The 16,922-nt window shown below is 36.9% G+C and overlaps 1 protein-coding gene across 1 annotated transcript in view; it reads left to right on the top strand.

The window, feature by feature from the left end:
* Positions 1-323: 323 nt before the first annotated feature.
* Positions 324-16,922, top strand: part of GABRB1 (gamma-aminobutyric acid type A receptor subunit beta1) — a 388,600-nt gene continuing 372,001 nt past the window's right edge. Inside the window, exons 1-3 of the mRNA XM_074276277.1 lie at positions 324-923; positions 1,136-1,227; positions 1,723-1,790. Of these exons, the coding sequence (XP_074132378.1) occupies positions 844-923; positions 1,136-1,227; positions 1,723-1,790 (240 nt within the window). The 5' untranslated portion in view covers positions 324-843. The remainder of the gene's footprint in view (positions 924-1,135; positions 1,228-1,722; positions 1,791-16,922) is intronic.

Raw genomic sequence — 16,922 nt, forward strand, 5'->3', positions numbered from 1 at the left:
AGGTTCTGTGATTCTGTATGGAAAAGTTGGAGCAGTGGCTGGTCTGTTTTCGAGCCCAGATTCCCCCGTGTCTTTAAGGAGCCGTCTCAACGCCTTGGTCAACACAGTCTCAACTACCTCTACCCCTACCTCTGAAAATCTCACACACACACACACACACACACACACACACACACACACACACACATGTAGATGTATGCACACATGAGGGGTGTGTGTGTGTGTGTGTGTGTGTGTGTGTGTGTGTGTGTGTGTGTGAGATTCTGTACGTTAGTTCTCGGGGGTCCGAGAAGGAGGCAGGGGAGGCGTGAGCCAGCCCTGTTGCTGACGCGGTTCGGGCTCCCTCCCCAGCGGACGCCTCCCCCGGGGAATGGCCGGGGAGGTAGGATCACGCTTGGAACGGCCGGGCCGGTCCCCGGCACACCCCCGACGGGCGAGCTGTGACTCCCAGCCCTCCGCCGCTGCCTACGACAGATGCCAATCAGCGGCTGACTCGGCTCGGGGCGGCGAGCTGAGGAAATCCGAGCGGGGCAAGGGAGCGGAAAAGCTCCTCCGCTAGCGGTGCGCCAAACTACCTCTGGATGCCCATGTGTGACCTTGTGGCGAAGAACGCCGGCTCCTCCGCGAGCCCCTGAGGGAAGCGGCGCCCACCCGGCAACTTCCCAGGGGCTGAAAGCTGTTGACTGTTCCAGAGGAATATTGTTTGCAAGACACAAGGTGTCTTGAGAGTGAGCAGCCTCGGGACGCATGCGCAAGTCCTTTCCGGAATTATTGCTGTGCCTTGGACTAAGTTGCATCCCTTGAATCTTCACAGAAAAGAGAATTCTTTCATCGGAGTTAGGGATGTGGACAGTTCCAAATCGGGAGTGCCTGGGGATTCTGTCCTTCCCGATGATGATAGCTATGGTCTGTTGTGCACAAAGGTGAGCCGCTTGTTCCTGGCTGTGTGTGTGTGTGTGTGTGTGTGTGTGTGTGTGTGTGTGTGTGTGTTTGGGGGAGAAAAAAAAAAAAAAAAGAATAAATGCCTGTGCGGATTTAAACACTCGTGATGGGGGCTGAGGTGCGCGGATCTCGCTTTCTGTCAGATTGCAGTTTCGAGGTGGATTCTAAACCCATCCGTACTTCTTCCCTTCAGCGCGAACGAGCCCAGCAACATGTCATACGTGAAAGAGACGGTGGACAGGCTGCTCAAAGGATATGACATCCGCTTGAGGCCGGACTTTGGAGGTAATTCTCAGTGTTTTTTCAACCTGTAACCCCGATGGACCGCTCGGGTTTTGCCCAAGGTAAACGTCAGTTAAAATGCAAATCGTTTTCATGAGTGTGCACTATCTAGCGTGCTCTATGGTTACACACAGGAACGTACCCGTATATCCTGGTACTCACAGGCTCAGGTAAATGAATCCCACACACTCACACACACACACACACACACACACACACACACACACACTCACACACACACACACACACGATCTGCATGCTAAATGCCGCACACGTGCACCCCGAGCTGTTTTATTTATTTATTTATTTTTTACACAGGACTGGGGTAAGGGCGGAATCCTTAAGAATGTCAAAATGTCACCTACTAGCATCCCACCGGCCCTTTCTTCCCTCCCCTTCCCCCTCCGCCGCACGTTTGCCTTTCTTCCCCTCTCCACACAATCCCAGACCTGCGGGACGAGATGAACAATGTAACAAAAACTCATTATCCCCTCGCAGGCCCTCCTGTTGATGTGGGGATGAGGATAGATGTGGCCAGCATAGACATGGTTTCGGAAGTCAACATGGTGAGTCCACTTTGTGAATCTTCAGAGCGGCGACAATAATGTACAGCCCCCTCACCGCATTTCTGAGGTTTCCGACGGTTTTCTTTTAGCCCTAAGACCTTCCTCCTCCCCGCCTCCCATCCCCCATCTCGCTGCTGCGGTTTTCCAGATTAAAGGTGTTCTGTACTGTTTAGAGCAGGGCTCTTGATAGTTGCCCGGCTGGATCGTGTTTGGGCGGAGTCTAAGTGTAACTTTACCTCTGTTTCCATTCCCCTTTCCATAAAGAAGGGCGCCATCTGCAGCCTATTGGGGGGGCCCCTGCCTTTTAAGCACCTTGGACAGAGGTCTACCCCTTACTACTCCAAGCTTTGATCACACTACAAGTGGCTGGGGCTGTTTCTCTGATGCTAGAGGTTCTGGATCACATTATTGTGAAGCTGCCCCCTTTTAATCATCCCCTTCTCACCCCAGGGTCTCTAAATTTAGCTGGTTATTTGAAAAGCTGGCTTCCAGAGGTGTTGAGGTCTGAGAGCACTGATGAACTTGAATGGTTTCCTAGTGATGGCAGATGGACACGGTTTCACCACAAAATAGTCCTGGTTTAGCTTTAAACAGGAACGTGATGGGTCTGGTCAATGTTTTCATTTACTTCTAAAGTCTGTGCATTCGGCAGAAAGCTGATGACTAAAGAGAAGCTGGTTTTATTAGAACAGCATGTTCTCTTTATTTCGAGAAGGTCAGTTCTCCTTTGGTTTTCCTGGAGGTGTTAAAAATTGGATTGGAAACATTGTTTTTTACTCTCACTGCTGCCTGTAGCCAGCAGCAGGCATAGGACTTTTCCATGGCTAGACTGCCTAACTGTTGCTTCTTGCAAGATAGAAAAAGCCTGTTGCTTTTCCAGGGACAAACCAATGAAAGCTTCGAATAGGCAGATTGCCATGTTTGAACTTGAAATGAATCTTTGTGCCAAATAGAGTACTTAGTTACAGCAAAAATAAACACAAACTGGAAGAGTTGAGTAACTACTTATGGGATCTCTATATTATAAGCATGAAGGCAAAAATCTTCTTTAAGCTTATGAAAGTGTTTTCCTTTTGTTGAGCATGTATATAATAAAAAAGTATTTTACTGATGTGTTTTAATGTGATCCTAGTAAATCATGTCACCATTAAACTATTCAATATTGTTATTGTTATTAGATGGCCCTTATACTCATGTAAGAAATTTTAAATAATTTTTAAGTATTGACATATATATGATTTGCTTACAAACAATCATAGGCAGGTCATCACATGATTAAATCTGCTTTTTTTCTGGGCAAAGCATTTTGAAAAAAAGTTGCATTAATGTTTTTATATTTTATATTAGGCAATGGAAAACAATTGAGTAACATACAGATTCGGTCTACCTACTGCTAATAAACTGGGCTATTTGGCTTAAAGGAAATCAGATGTTTAGCTTCATGTAAATAATACAACTAGTTCATGGAAAAATTTTTAAACTTTTAAATCTATAAAATATTCATAAAGTTAAAGTGTGGAGAATCTCATTTGACCCTTCCGTTATGGAAAGCAAAAATATACTATCTTCTACAGGTTTTTGTAAGTAAATTCTTTGATAGCTGTCTCCACAATCTCACATCCACATTCACAGAGGCACAGCCCTATTTCAGTTTTTTTTTTTCATGATCAGTTTTTCATCACAACTTCAGTGGCAAAGTAGTCAAATTAGTTCTTTGAATTTTTAAAAAATGATTCAGTAAAAAAGTTACATTTATTTGAGTGTAAATATCATTATAAATAGATTATTTATTCAGGACACAGATATTTTAGAGAAGGGAAATGAAAATTCCAGATAATATAAAAACTTTATTTCATCTGTTTCATTTCTTATGAGTGACTTACTAGAAAAAAGCACTGCAATGATAATGCTGGGTTCTACTTTTTATTTTGTTGATGTGAACTTGAGCAAGTTGTTTATTTGAGTGTGTTAGTTTCTTCATCTGTAAAATGAGTAGGTTGGACCTCATGATCCCAAAGGTTTAGCTCTACACCATGGTCCTATGCGAAGTTGAGTAAGAATTCACAGATTGATTTGAGTTTCACCTTTTGCTTCACCCTTTTCTTCCTATAAGATTGAATTGCTAATTAAAAGCACATATGTTGCTTGAGGTCAAAGGCAGCAAGGTGAAGTTTCAGAATCAAAAGTTCTAGAGAGACATGATTTGAGTATTCACTACTAGATTTGTTACTGGCTAACCGAGAGCTACTTACAAAATACTTTGCCTTACATAAAATGTTCCTTATCACCCTATTTTAGAGTCATTGTCTTCCTTCAAAACTCAGGTTAAGGGCAGGAATTTGCTATGTAATATGCATATGTTTTATATGTGTGTGTACATATACACACATATATGCACATATATACACACATGTGTGTGCACATTTGCATGTATGCTGAAGTATTAACATCATAATGAGTAGAAAACTGGACTTGGAATCAGTTCTTTATCTGATATATCTTGGCTGAATAATCTTGGACAATTAATTCAACTTCTATTTGGTGATTAAGACATCTTTCTAAGACTATACATAGCAGAGAACACCCTGTCTATTTTAGTAGAGGAAGTTCTTCATCTATGATTATAGGTCCATTCTTTTTCCCTATATAGTTATTTCTCAGTATACTTATTGTTTTCACAATAGAAAGTGAAATTTTTGAAGACAGAGACTGCTTTATTTCTTCCTGGCACATAATACACACTAAGTAAATAGACATTGAATGAATGAATGTACAATTGCAATTTTTTTTCCTTTCTATTATAATCACATTCAACACCATAGTACTTGTAGTAGCTAAAAAATGTGAATTTTTTACTTAGATATAAAATGAAAAAAGTTCTATAAAGCAACCAAAAACTAAATTCAAAATCAGAAAGAAAACAATGTCATTTAACTTTAAAAGGATATATTTAAATAATTTGTGAACTTGAGTATTTCCCATGTATCTTTAGTGGGAATTTTCCATGTAAAATGGTGTGATGATCACTATTTCATGTAATATGCTAGGAAAAAATAAATTGTTTTAGTTTTGGTTACTTTCCTTTGATGCTATTGATGAAATATCATTATTATATTTCAATATAATATATTACCTTTGCTAAATTTTACCTTTCCATCAAGAGCATTTTCTTCTTTTTTATCTTCTGAACACAAAATGCTTCATTTCTTCAAATTAAAAAAACATTTAGATGTAGTCAAGACTCTTTTTGATGAATAAGTGCAGAAATTTCCCGAAGGAAGGAGCTGATGACACTTAGAAATTGCACGATTCTTTTCAGTTGCCTATTTAATACAACTTCCCCTAAATTCCACATTTCTACCACCTTCCTATAGCTGCCTATCCATTTCTCTGTATAACCTGACCCTCCCCTCAAAAAGAAAAAGAAAGAAAGAAATAGAAGGAAAAAATAGATAAAAGCAAATTATAGCTTACTGAGGAGATTTTGAGGAAAATGCTTGAAGCCAAGAGAATTGAAACACCCAAGCATTTCAACACCAAGAGATCCCAGAAAATCTGCTACTGTCCACTCCATAAGAGATAAAGATATGCACCAAGAAACCATAATGATCCGATTTATTCAAGACCTAAATATGCCTCCAAATAAGTGAGGGCAAAGACCAAATAATTTAAGTGTTGCTTTCCTATCCCTCTTCTGGCAGTAGGGTAATGGGATGGGAATACAAGGTAGCTATGCCGATGTCACATTGTGGCAAGAATGCTGACACAGAAGTTAAATGACCTACGTTCAAATCTCAGTGGGGCCAATTAGATGAATGACCTTGGGCAAGGGAGTTCTTGACTTTTCTGCTTCCATGTCTACCTTGGTAAAATGTAGTGGATGACTTAAATCACCTCATGGTTTTCTTCCAGGTATAAATCTATGATATTACGAATGAACCATTGGACTTCTCAGACTATATTTGCTGTTTATCTCTTGTTCAATAATGAAATTAGATCTGGTCACTGCACAGGAATGCAGAATGTGTAAATTATGGTATTTAGTAATAGTCAAGTTCATTTAAGACCTTCCAGAAGAATGGACACTTTTTTTTTAATTTTTATTTTATTTTATAATTATAACATTTTTTTGACAGTACATATGCATGGGTAATTTTTTACAACATTATCCCTTGCACTTACTTCTATTCAGATTTTTCCCTTCCTCCCCCAACCCCCTCCCCCAGATGGCAAGCAGTCTTATATATGTTAAATATATTACAGTATATTCTAGATACAATATATGTGTGCAGAACCGAATTTTTTGTTGCACAGGAAGAATTGGATTCAGAAGGTAAAAATAACAGTTTACATTCATTTCCCAGTGTTACTTTTCTGGATGTAGCTGGTTCTGTCCATCATTAATCAATTGGAATTGGATTACCTCTTCTCTATGTTGAAGATATCCACTTCCATCAGAATACATCCTCGTACAGTATCATTGTTGAAGTGTATAATGATCTTCTGGTTCTGCTTGTTTCACTCAGCATCAGTTGATGTAAGTCTCTCCAAGCCTCTCTGTATTTCTCCTGTTGGTCATTTCTTATAGAACAATAATATTCCATAACATTCATATACCATAGTTTACCCAACCATTCTCCAATTGATGGACAAGAATGGACACTTTTTAAAAAAATTTATCTTATTGACAACTGCTAGGATTTATTTTAAGTTATTCTAACAGATCCCTATCTGGCATTTATTTAACCAGTATTTATTTAACTTCACTCACTTGGGTTTCTCTAGGATTAAAGTGGGAGGGGTGGAGTAAAATTAGTTATTTGACAATATAACAACCCAAATCAAAACAAAACCCCACTTCTATTTTGTTCATTTACTTTTACTAATTCAATAGATTAGATTTCTGTTTGGAGAGATTGTCCAAGAAGTTTCTAGTTAAATGAGTTTCCAGTACCAGTTACCCTTAGACATCTTTAACTTGACTGCCCCAAATGACAACTCAAAATACTATTGTTCCTATTTCTTTAAAGCAGTTTTTGTTTTGTTTTGTTTTGCAAAAAAAGATGTGGCTGAAAAAATAATAAATGAATGACAGTCTACTTCCTCCAAATGAGCAATAGCTAAGATTTTAGTTTTGTTTTCTTTTATAGTTAATTAAACAGGTAACTGAACTCAACTGGGAGAAATTAATGTACTAACTGTTCATAAACAGTAGGACCTAGATTAAGAAATTTGGTTTAACAAACTAACTAATAATTCTCCTAATTGTGTCAATACTTTGGAAGTACTCAACTTTAAATGAAGTCTTTGAACCTTAACAAGTGAATGGTTCTAACAATGTTATCCTGCTGCTTTATGGAACACCAGTGACCTTTCTTGAAACAGAGAATACTACATACATTTTTTCCCAATTGGGAAGCTAACAATAGCCTTAAAAAATGAATGCTTTAGCCACACTATTGCTACTGTCAACAAATATAGTACTGAATCCTCTAAGGTTACAATAGAGTGTTTTTTGTGAACAGATGAAATGGACCAACAATATTTAAATACAAGAGAAATATTAACAACTATTATAGATAGGTGTATTTCCTTCCAAATAACCATACTGATTCTGGTTCCCCATGACCACAGTGTAGCTTTTGGAGTTTCATACTTCCTATAAAATCATCAATGGGTTCCTTTTTATGGATTTACAGTAGAGTTTAACCTTTTTACTCCAGGGTTTAAAAAAACCAAACAAGTCTAATGTGTTAAATTCATTTTCCCTCTGATTACCATTTGTTAGAACAATTTAGAGAAGAATGTATTTGAGTAGAAAAAAAAAGCACTGGTTTGGATTTTAGATATGATCTTCAAGATAATTTCTAGATCTAAGATTCAATAACTTCATGGTTTATTGTTGGGTCAATAGTCAGTCAATAAGTATTATTAAGTGCCTACTATGTCCAAGCATTATGCTAAGTTTGTAGTTGAGAAGACTGGATCCTAGTAATACCACTAATATTTTTGATTGGTACCCATGAGCAAATCACTTATCTTCTCTGAGTTTCTAGTGTCTCAACTGTAAAATGACAAGATGATAAGATGACTTATGAAATCACTTCTATTTCTAGATTTATGCTCTTTATTTATTGAAGCTATTTTTTCTATTCTTTTCTATTCTTTCGATCAGATTATATGAATGATATATAAGAATTTATTTCATTCCCAAAGAATGAAAGCATTGTATCAGATTCTTAGGAATGGAGGACAGATAATAGCAGAATGGTTAGGCAATTTCTAGTTTTCAAAAGTTTTCAGTCTAATTGACCAAGGCAGACTACAAAACCTCTTTTTCCTCAATTATCCATCTCAAAGGCACTAGATCAAATAACGAGAAAGAGAAGGTACAATGTCAACAATCTTCAAAATTCAACTTGATTGATACCTGGTTTTTCTCACCTGATGTGTCAGGACTATATCTGGAATATTTCTATTTGATAGTTTCTATCATATTTAAGTTGTCAAAACAGCTCAATTACTGTTAGAGTAACTTATTTTTCAACACACCATGAAATAGGAGTAAGATCTTATGTTTTCTCAACTTCTGAACGATCCCAGAGGTATTATAAAATCTGGCCTTGAATCATTCCACTTGGCAGTCTCAGTATGAAGAAGAGAAAAATTAGTTTTTTGGGTTTTTTTTGCCTTGGTTATCTTACCATTCCATCCTTCTGACTCTATATGTTTTATTAAGTGTTTGCTATAGGGCAGTGCCCCTACCACCCTTGAAAACCACTACCATAGTAGTTGCAAACTACTAGATTAGTATTCTCATGCTGTATCATACTGTTTTCTCTATCTGTCCAGTAGACAGATCATGTTTAAAGCAATATTTCAGCCCTGAAATACCGGAAATACTCATAAATTTCAGAGTGTCAGATTGATGAAAAACCCTTTTCCCATCCCACCCCCACCATTAACAAAAAAAGAAGCTTTGGGAGAAAGAGTTGCTGAGCTATTTGTTTTTAGCATGACACTGATTTGCTGGTATGATTTTATGAAGTGTGTTTGAGTAGGGTTGTCAGCAACGTCACCCACTCTTATTCCCCCAGCTCCTCTGTGTGTTGGACTATTAATCCCATTTATTCCTATAGACCTGTCTCCTAGGGTGTAACTTTGCTTTCTAGACTAACTCCTGCCCTCTAAAAGACTGGAAAACAATGGAGAGAACCAAATCATCGTCTTTGATATCAGCCTGTATTCTTATATCCCAATCAGAATATTGACTCATGGTAGGGTAGGAGATGGGGAGTGGAGAGGGACAGGGAAGTAGGGCAATGGAGAGGAAAATGAGAGAGGGAGAGAAGAGAGGGAGAAGGAGAGAGAGACAGAGACAGAGACATAGAGAGAGAGAGAGACATAGAGAGAGGGAGAGAGAGAGAAAGAGAGAGAGAGAGAGAGAGAGAGAGAGAGAGAGAGAGAGAGAGAGAGAGAGAGAGATCCATCCAGAATAAGTTCTCTCTCTTATGTCCTGAGAAGTAAAAGTAAATGAATGCTTTTCATTTCAGCTGTGAGCCACAGACAGACAGACAACTGATCTGTCTCAAAGATTGAGTGAAGTTGTAAATCTCTCTTCCTAAGTACATTTTTATAGCAGCTCCCCACTTCATTTCAGCAAGAACACATATAGATTAGTAACAGAGTGGCTAAACAGGTTTATCATATTTAAAAGACAAAGTAATGAGAGAGACAGAAAGAGACACTGAGAAAGATAGAAAAGAGAGAAAGTTTTGGAAAACAGGTGAATGTACTTACTTATTTATTCTAGAGAGAGATGGTGGGAAAGGGAAGGGGGGTGGGGAGGGAGAAATCACTGTCATGTGGATTTCAAATCCAGAGTGCTGCTGCAGTAGCCCAGTATCTGTTGCAATACACTGAGTGCACATTCTGTTCAGATGGCTCCAGATCTGGAATCCAGTGCTGAATATTTCATAGCTGGCACTGCATCCCCTGCGGCCTCAAGCTCTACAAGTTCCAGCTCTGCCGTTTCCTGGGGTGGTTTCCATCCTGCTACTGATTCTGAGCACTGCTTCTCTCCAGACACGTTCACTTTTAAGCTTTCACAGTATTCAGAATGCTTTAGTCTGGTATGGCATTTCTGTGAATCAAATCAAACCTCCCAGTTCCTAGTACATGGCAAACCCCTTGAGGTGCAGAGAGGGACAAAGTACTGCTAGCCATTGCCTAAAAACCACCAGATAGTCATGTCCTACATCTGGATCTCTTTGGCCCAGGTAGTGATTGGCCAATAAATTTCACAAATAATTTTAAAGGGCCTACTGTGTGGAGAGAATGCAGTACAAGAGATGTATAGTTTGTATAAGCCATTATTCCACAGTTTTTACATTTAAAGAGCTCAAAATCTATAGCCAACTGGAGATAGTCCCATATTTCCTTGGTATGTGAAGATATATATGTGAGTGTGTATTCAGTCAAACAACGGTATGCAATTACCCCTCAAGATGTGAGAATGCTTGTTTTACTTTACAGAAATTTTGTTATTGACAATGCCAGGAACTTATTCCCAGAATTTTTTCTCAACATTTTAGGTTTCTTCTCTACTCCACTAGAAGTTATTTCTAGGATCTAAGAATTAAATATTGTCTATAAAGAAAGCAAATAGGCTTAACTATTTGTTGACACAACAGCTATCAATTAACATTTTGGAAAAGGCCAATGTACACTTATATGAGACTTTAAAATAATTTTATTCGGGCGACATGAAGGCGGGAAATAGACCCAAGCAAAATCGCGATATAAAGTGTCCATTCAACAAATCCATTCAACGATTCCTTTCAACAAGTATTTGTTAAGCATTTTGAACTCTGCAAGACATTGTGTTGTAAAAGACAAAACAAAACAGAACAACAACAACAACAAAAAAGAAAGTTCTAAAGGAGATTATACTTTAATTTGGTGATACGATATTTTCACAAATAAATATAATACTTTCAAAACTTCAGGGAATCTGTAATCTCATTGACATGGATATCCCCTTCAATGATACAGCTCACAATTGACCCATGTCTGCCCATCTTGTGTGCTTTTAACTGTGTGGTCACAAAAGTCTCATATAAAGGATCCTCTCAGTTATATTCCAGATAGGATTTCTTGGTATTCTCTCTGTGTCTACTAATGGAACAAGTGGGCGTTCCATCAGTTAGTTGTTTCTCAATCTTGCTAAGCATGTAATCCATTTTCTTCTCTACCTCCAGTAGAATATTTTTCTGACTTTATCCTTTGCACTATTTTTCCAACACAGTTCATCATTTCTAAAGGATTTTAATTGAACTATCCTACACATATAAAAAAATTCTAGATAATTTGAGAAGAGAAAGGACATGAAGATAGACAATTTGTGGCTCCAGGCTACCATTTATTTTCCCTACCTCTATGGTAGCTATTCATTCTTCCTTGCTTTCATATGGGCAGTCCATTTATCTTATGGAAATTACTTTCAGGAAAAGGATTTAATATCATTGGTTTTCTATGGGAACAAAGAATGAATAACTATAACAACATTGGCAATATATGACTTAATATGAAGTGAAGTAATTGGCTATCTTTCATTTTTTTCAACTTTAAGCCTTATTTCTTTTTTTAATTGTTTATTTTAAATATTCATTTAAAATTGAGTTCCAAATTTGTCCCTCTTGCCCCTTTTCCACCCATCGAGAATAATATATATTATTTTATAATATCAATTATACATATATATATATGAAGTCATATACAACATATTCCATATGGAAATAAAATGAAAAGCAAGAAACATAAAGTAAAAAAAGTTTGCTTTAAGTTGCACTTCAGGTTCATCAGTGTTCCCTCTGGAGGTGAATAATATTTCTCATTATGGTCTTTCCAGTTGTTTAGGCCTTATTTCTAATAATTAAATGAAAAGATTTTGAAAGAATCCCAGAATGCTGACTTCCAAAACAAATTAAACCAAATAGGTAATGAGTTCTAACCATTTCAGTAATGGTAGGCCAAGAGGATATGGAGTTAATTCCATTAACACTAATATAACTCAAGGCCATACATGAATTCTGAACATATTTGTGAAACCCTTGAGAATATATATACATATACATATAAAAAGACCACAGCAGAAAAAAATAACTCATAGATATATATACATATGTGTATATATCTATGAGTTATTTTTTTCTGCTGTGGTCTTTTTAAAGCATGGATCTGATATCCTGCTATTCCCACTCATTCCTACTCCAATGACTTTCTGTTATCTCCAGAATCAAACATAAAATCATCTGATTTTTAAAACTTTTACAAACTGGCTGTTCCCCACCTCTCCTGTCTTCTTCTACTTTCTGCCCTTCCTTATAGTGTAGGATGAAATCACCCTGGCTTTCTTGCTATTCCTACACAGGACATTCCCCATATTTTCATCAACTTTTTCTATGCCAAGAATGTTTTCTCTCCGCATCTCCTGGTTTCCATGGCTTCCTCCTAGTCTCAACTCCAATCTTATTTCTGCCAAAGATCTTTCTTCACCTCTCTACCCTATCCATTGCAGTGTCTTCGCCTCCAAGATCATATAAGAGTGGATGTAAAAGACATAGTTGTTTGCATATCATCTCTCCCATGAGAGTTGAGCTCCTTGAAGGTAGAGACTGTCTCTGCCTTTCTTTGCATTGTCGGTGCTTACTATGTACTTATTAATTAATCAAACATAGCTGGCTTGACTTGCCTATTGTAGTTGTAGATTTTTAAGTTGCTTAGGTAGGAAAACTAGAAATGGTAAATACACACTTGCATAGCATCTGTTCCTTCCTCACAGCCCTAGAAAGTGACTCAGAGTCCCTTTGGAACACTAGGCTCCCATGTGAAGTCACATGAAAGCACTGGGAGTTCTTGTAGAAAATGTATTTGTTGAGAAAATGAAACTGGGTGTAACAGAACTGGCAAGGGAGAGCAACAGCCTGCCCTGGGAAATGAGGCATACCTGCGAGAAGATTAAAAAGTGACTCCCAAGAGCTTTTCAAAAGAACTGAGATATTTGAATGGAATGCACGAGATTAATGTAAAATAGTTATTTCCATAAAGCCAGGCTCTCTATTTGATATTCTCCTTATCCTAGGAAGTTTCCTTTAAGCAAAATGTAATTCAGAGGAGAGGAAAAAAGCCCTATTTGTACAACCCCAAATGTCTGTAATATCCCATTATTGATTGGGGGAGAAGGCGATTATGTCCCAGACACTGTTAAGCAGTTCACAAATATCTCTTTGATCCTTACAACAAGCCTGTGAGCAGACAGAGCTTCAGTGACTTGCCCACAGTAACAGTGAGTTACACAGTAAGTGTCTGAAGCTGAATATGAACTCGTGTCCTCTCAGAGCATTCCTGCCCAATTCTCTGCCTAGTGTAAAGAGAAGGCAGAGGAGTAATTTGATCAAAAGCTTTGAATAAGAGGATCATTGACACTGACATTTTATATACTTCTTTTTCATCTCTATTCTTAAAAGAACGGTGGTAATACATTCTATTTCATTAAACGAATATTTTAAGCACCTGCTCTGTGCCAGGCAGTATTAGTTTGTATCAGAGAAAAGAGAGTTAAAAAAACTATGTTGAGTCATTCCATCTCTTTGGGCCTCAGTTTCCCTCTCTGCAAAATTAGAACAACAGCTTAACCTATTTTTTTATCCCAGATTCATTTGTCAGTCTCATGTAGCCTACGTAATTTTTCTTAGAATAAGATTTTTAAATAATTGAAGGAGGGTGCAATTAGAGGTGAGTGGAAATAAAGATTTAACCTCTTTTGCCATCCAGTTCCATAGAACTCTTGAAGCTGAAGTTCTATGAATTCAAGATCAAGGTCTGATCTATTCAGCATTGTATTCATGGTGCCATGAAAAATTTCTGCTTTAAAGGAGTTTACATTCTATTAAGGAGGAACATTATGAATACAGATAAATAATTATATATAACATTTGTAAAATAAATACAAAGAAACTTCAAGAGAGATGAAAGATCATAAACAAATAAAGAAATCAGGAAAGAATTTCCATTAGGAAATGGCACCAGAGCTTAGATTGGAAAAGAAAGAAGTCTTCAAGAGGAGAAGTTGAAGAGAAAGCATATTCCAAGCATGGGGGTTGACTTGAGTAAAAGCATGGAAATGGGAGATGGAATGGCATGAGGAAGGAAGGAAGGAAGGAAGGAAGGAAGGAAGGAAGGAAGGAAGGAAGGAAGGAAGGAAGGAAGGAAGGAAGGAAGGAAGGAAGGAAGGAAGGAAGGAAGGAAGGAAAGAAAGAAGAGAGGAGGGAGAGAGAGAAATAAGGAGTTCTGTTTGAGATATGGTGACTTTTTAGTGTCTTTGATACTTCTTCATGGAGATATCTAATAGAAAATTAGACATATGAAGTTGGTCATTGGAGAAAGGGATATAAGGCCTAGATATGTAGATTTTGGAATCATCTAAATCAAAGCTTTTTAAACTGTGAGTTGTAATCCCATATGGGATGATGTAACTGAATATGGAGTTGTGAATCATTTATTATCAGTAAATATTGAGTTGATATAGCTGTTTTATATACCCATGTACCTGGAACTGAGTAAGAATTTCTCAGGCAAAAAAGAATCATGAGTGGAAAACTCTGATCTACAAGGTCATAGTTGAACCTTGGGAATTGATGAGATCACTGAAAAAGAGTAGAAAAAAGAGTTAGCTCAGAACAATACTGATTTATATCCATATGTGAATGGTTGGGAATCATACAAGGGTTAATGAAAAGGACCAGTTAGGAATGTTAAGAGGAGAACCAGGAGAGAGTAGTATCTTGAAAATCCAGTGAAGAGAAAATATCTGGGAGAAGAATATGGTCCACAGTGTCAAAAACTGAGTAAAGATCAAGAAACATAAGGATGGATAAAAGGCCCTTTCAGATTCCACATGAAAGACTTAAATTATGGAATGAATTTAGATTATGGAAGATAGAATCTCAACAAGTGAGTTTTCAGGATGCCTAGAACTATAGATTTTTATAAGTAGGAAAGAGTCTAGGAAAAAAATTGATTTAGATATGAGCTGTCCTGGAATAAGGGTGTAGTGGATTAGGGTAGCACCCAAGGTTCTATCCATAGTATACTAAAGTCTCATGAATAAATTTTCCATTAGTTTTTTTGAACCAAGAGAACATATTCTCCATTAGTCAAGGAAAAAGGCCTGGTGGTTTCCATAGGGAACAATCAACAACAATTATTTAAAGATGATAAATTTTACATAGGTCTAATATGTATCAGAAACTTCCCTTGCATTTTTCCCCAGTATTTTTTTTTCCTTTTCCCTCTACACTGACCTACCAAACCTTTTCAAAAATCTAGCTCATCAGCCTTTTTTGTTGTGACAAGGAACAGGAAACTGAGAGGATGCCCATCAGTTGGGGAATGGCTGGATAAGTTATGGTATATGAATATTATGGAATATTATTGTTCTATAAGCAACAATTAGCAGGATGATTTCAGAGAGACTTGGAGAGACTGACATGAACTGATGCTGAGTGAAATGAGCAGAACCAGGAGATTACTATACACAGTAACAGCAAGATAGTGTGACGATCAATTCTGACAGACGTGGCTCTTTTCAACAGTGAGATGATTCAGGCCAGTTCTGATAGTCTTGTGGAGAGAGCCATCTGCAACCAGAGAGAGGAGTATGGGGACTGAATGTGGATCACAATGTAGTATTTTCACCTTTTTGTTGTAGTATTTTTGCTTTTTGTTTTCTTTCTCTTTTTTCCTTTATGATCTGATTTTTCTTATTCAGCATGATATTTATAGGAATATGTTTAACATATATTGGATTCTATAGGAGGAGGTGGGGGAAGAGAGGGAAACATTTTGGAACACAAGGTTTTGCAAGAGTGAATGTTGAAAACTATCTAAGCATATATTTTCAAAATAAAAAGCTAAAAAAAGAATCTAGCTCAAAACATTTCTTTGAAGACTAGTCATCACTATCATTGGTCAGATATGTAGAGACAGGCAAACAAAATCTGGGACAGTGATAAAGAGTATAAATTATTTTTTCTCTCAATACACAGTTGATCATGCACATATACACATACACATCGAGATGCACCAATAAAATTCCTTGAAATTGGAATAAAAGCATTTGCAAAGTTCTATATAGCTCCTGGCCTGCTAAATAATAAGGTTAGTAATATAACTCACAGAATTATTTAATAATAGTAATAATTTATCAACATGTTAAAATGTGTTAGCAAGAATATCTTTTAAAAATCTTAATTCATAAATTAGCAGTTTCTCCATCAGTTCTAACTCACACTTCCATCTGTAATTTTCCTTTGCTTTTATGGTGATCACGAATCATGAGCTGTTACCATAGGAACAGATTCATCATATAAAGTAGTCAGCCTAATAGACACAAAACCAATACATGACAAACATTAATATACAGAGTCTTGACTTTCCATTTATTTTGAAAAGTAAACATACTGCTCTTCAGGTTAACCTTTTTCACCTGTGTTCTATGGGATATCAACTTTATTAAAAGTACTTAATAGCATATTTAACAGCTATTTGATGAAAAGGTAAATTATACTTTAAGAACTATATCTTCTTGCCTGTCTTTTGAAATTTTTAAATTCCAGAATCAATTTATTTTCTTTCCTTCCTCTTACCATGGTGGGAGAAGAGAGTAAAAATCTTAACAAATATGCATAATAAAGAAAAACAAATTCTGAGATTGATTGTATCCAAAAGCATGTGTCATTTTTTATTATAAATCTAGCACCTCTCTGTCTGCAAGTGAATAGCACACACATCATCATCAGTTCCACTAGTTTTTGCATTGATCATAATTGTTAAATCCTTCAACATGATTACTTTTACAATGTTGTCTGTATTGTATAAATTTTTGTCCAGATATTACATTGGTTAATTTAAGCATTTCTGGGCTGATTTCTCCTAAATCATCCCTTGTCTGGTTTTTTAAAAGCAAAATAATCATATTACATTACATATTTAAAATATATACATATATTATACATGCAATGTTATGTATACCATATTATATATGCAATAATTTGTTCATTTTCCTAATTG

The sequence above is a fragment of the Sminthopsis crassicaudata genome, chromosome 6 (genome assembly GCF_048593235.1).
Source record: "Sminthopsis crassicaudata isolate SCR6 chromosome 6, ASM4859323v1, whole genome shotgun sequence".
In the NCBI taxonomy this organism is placed as follows: domain Eukaryota; kingdom Metazoa; phylum Chordata; class Mammalia; order Dasyuromorphia; family Dasyuridae; genus Sminthopsis; species Sminthopsis crassicaudata.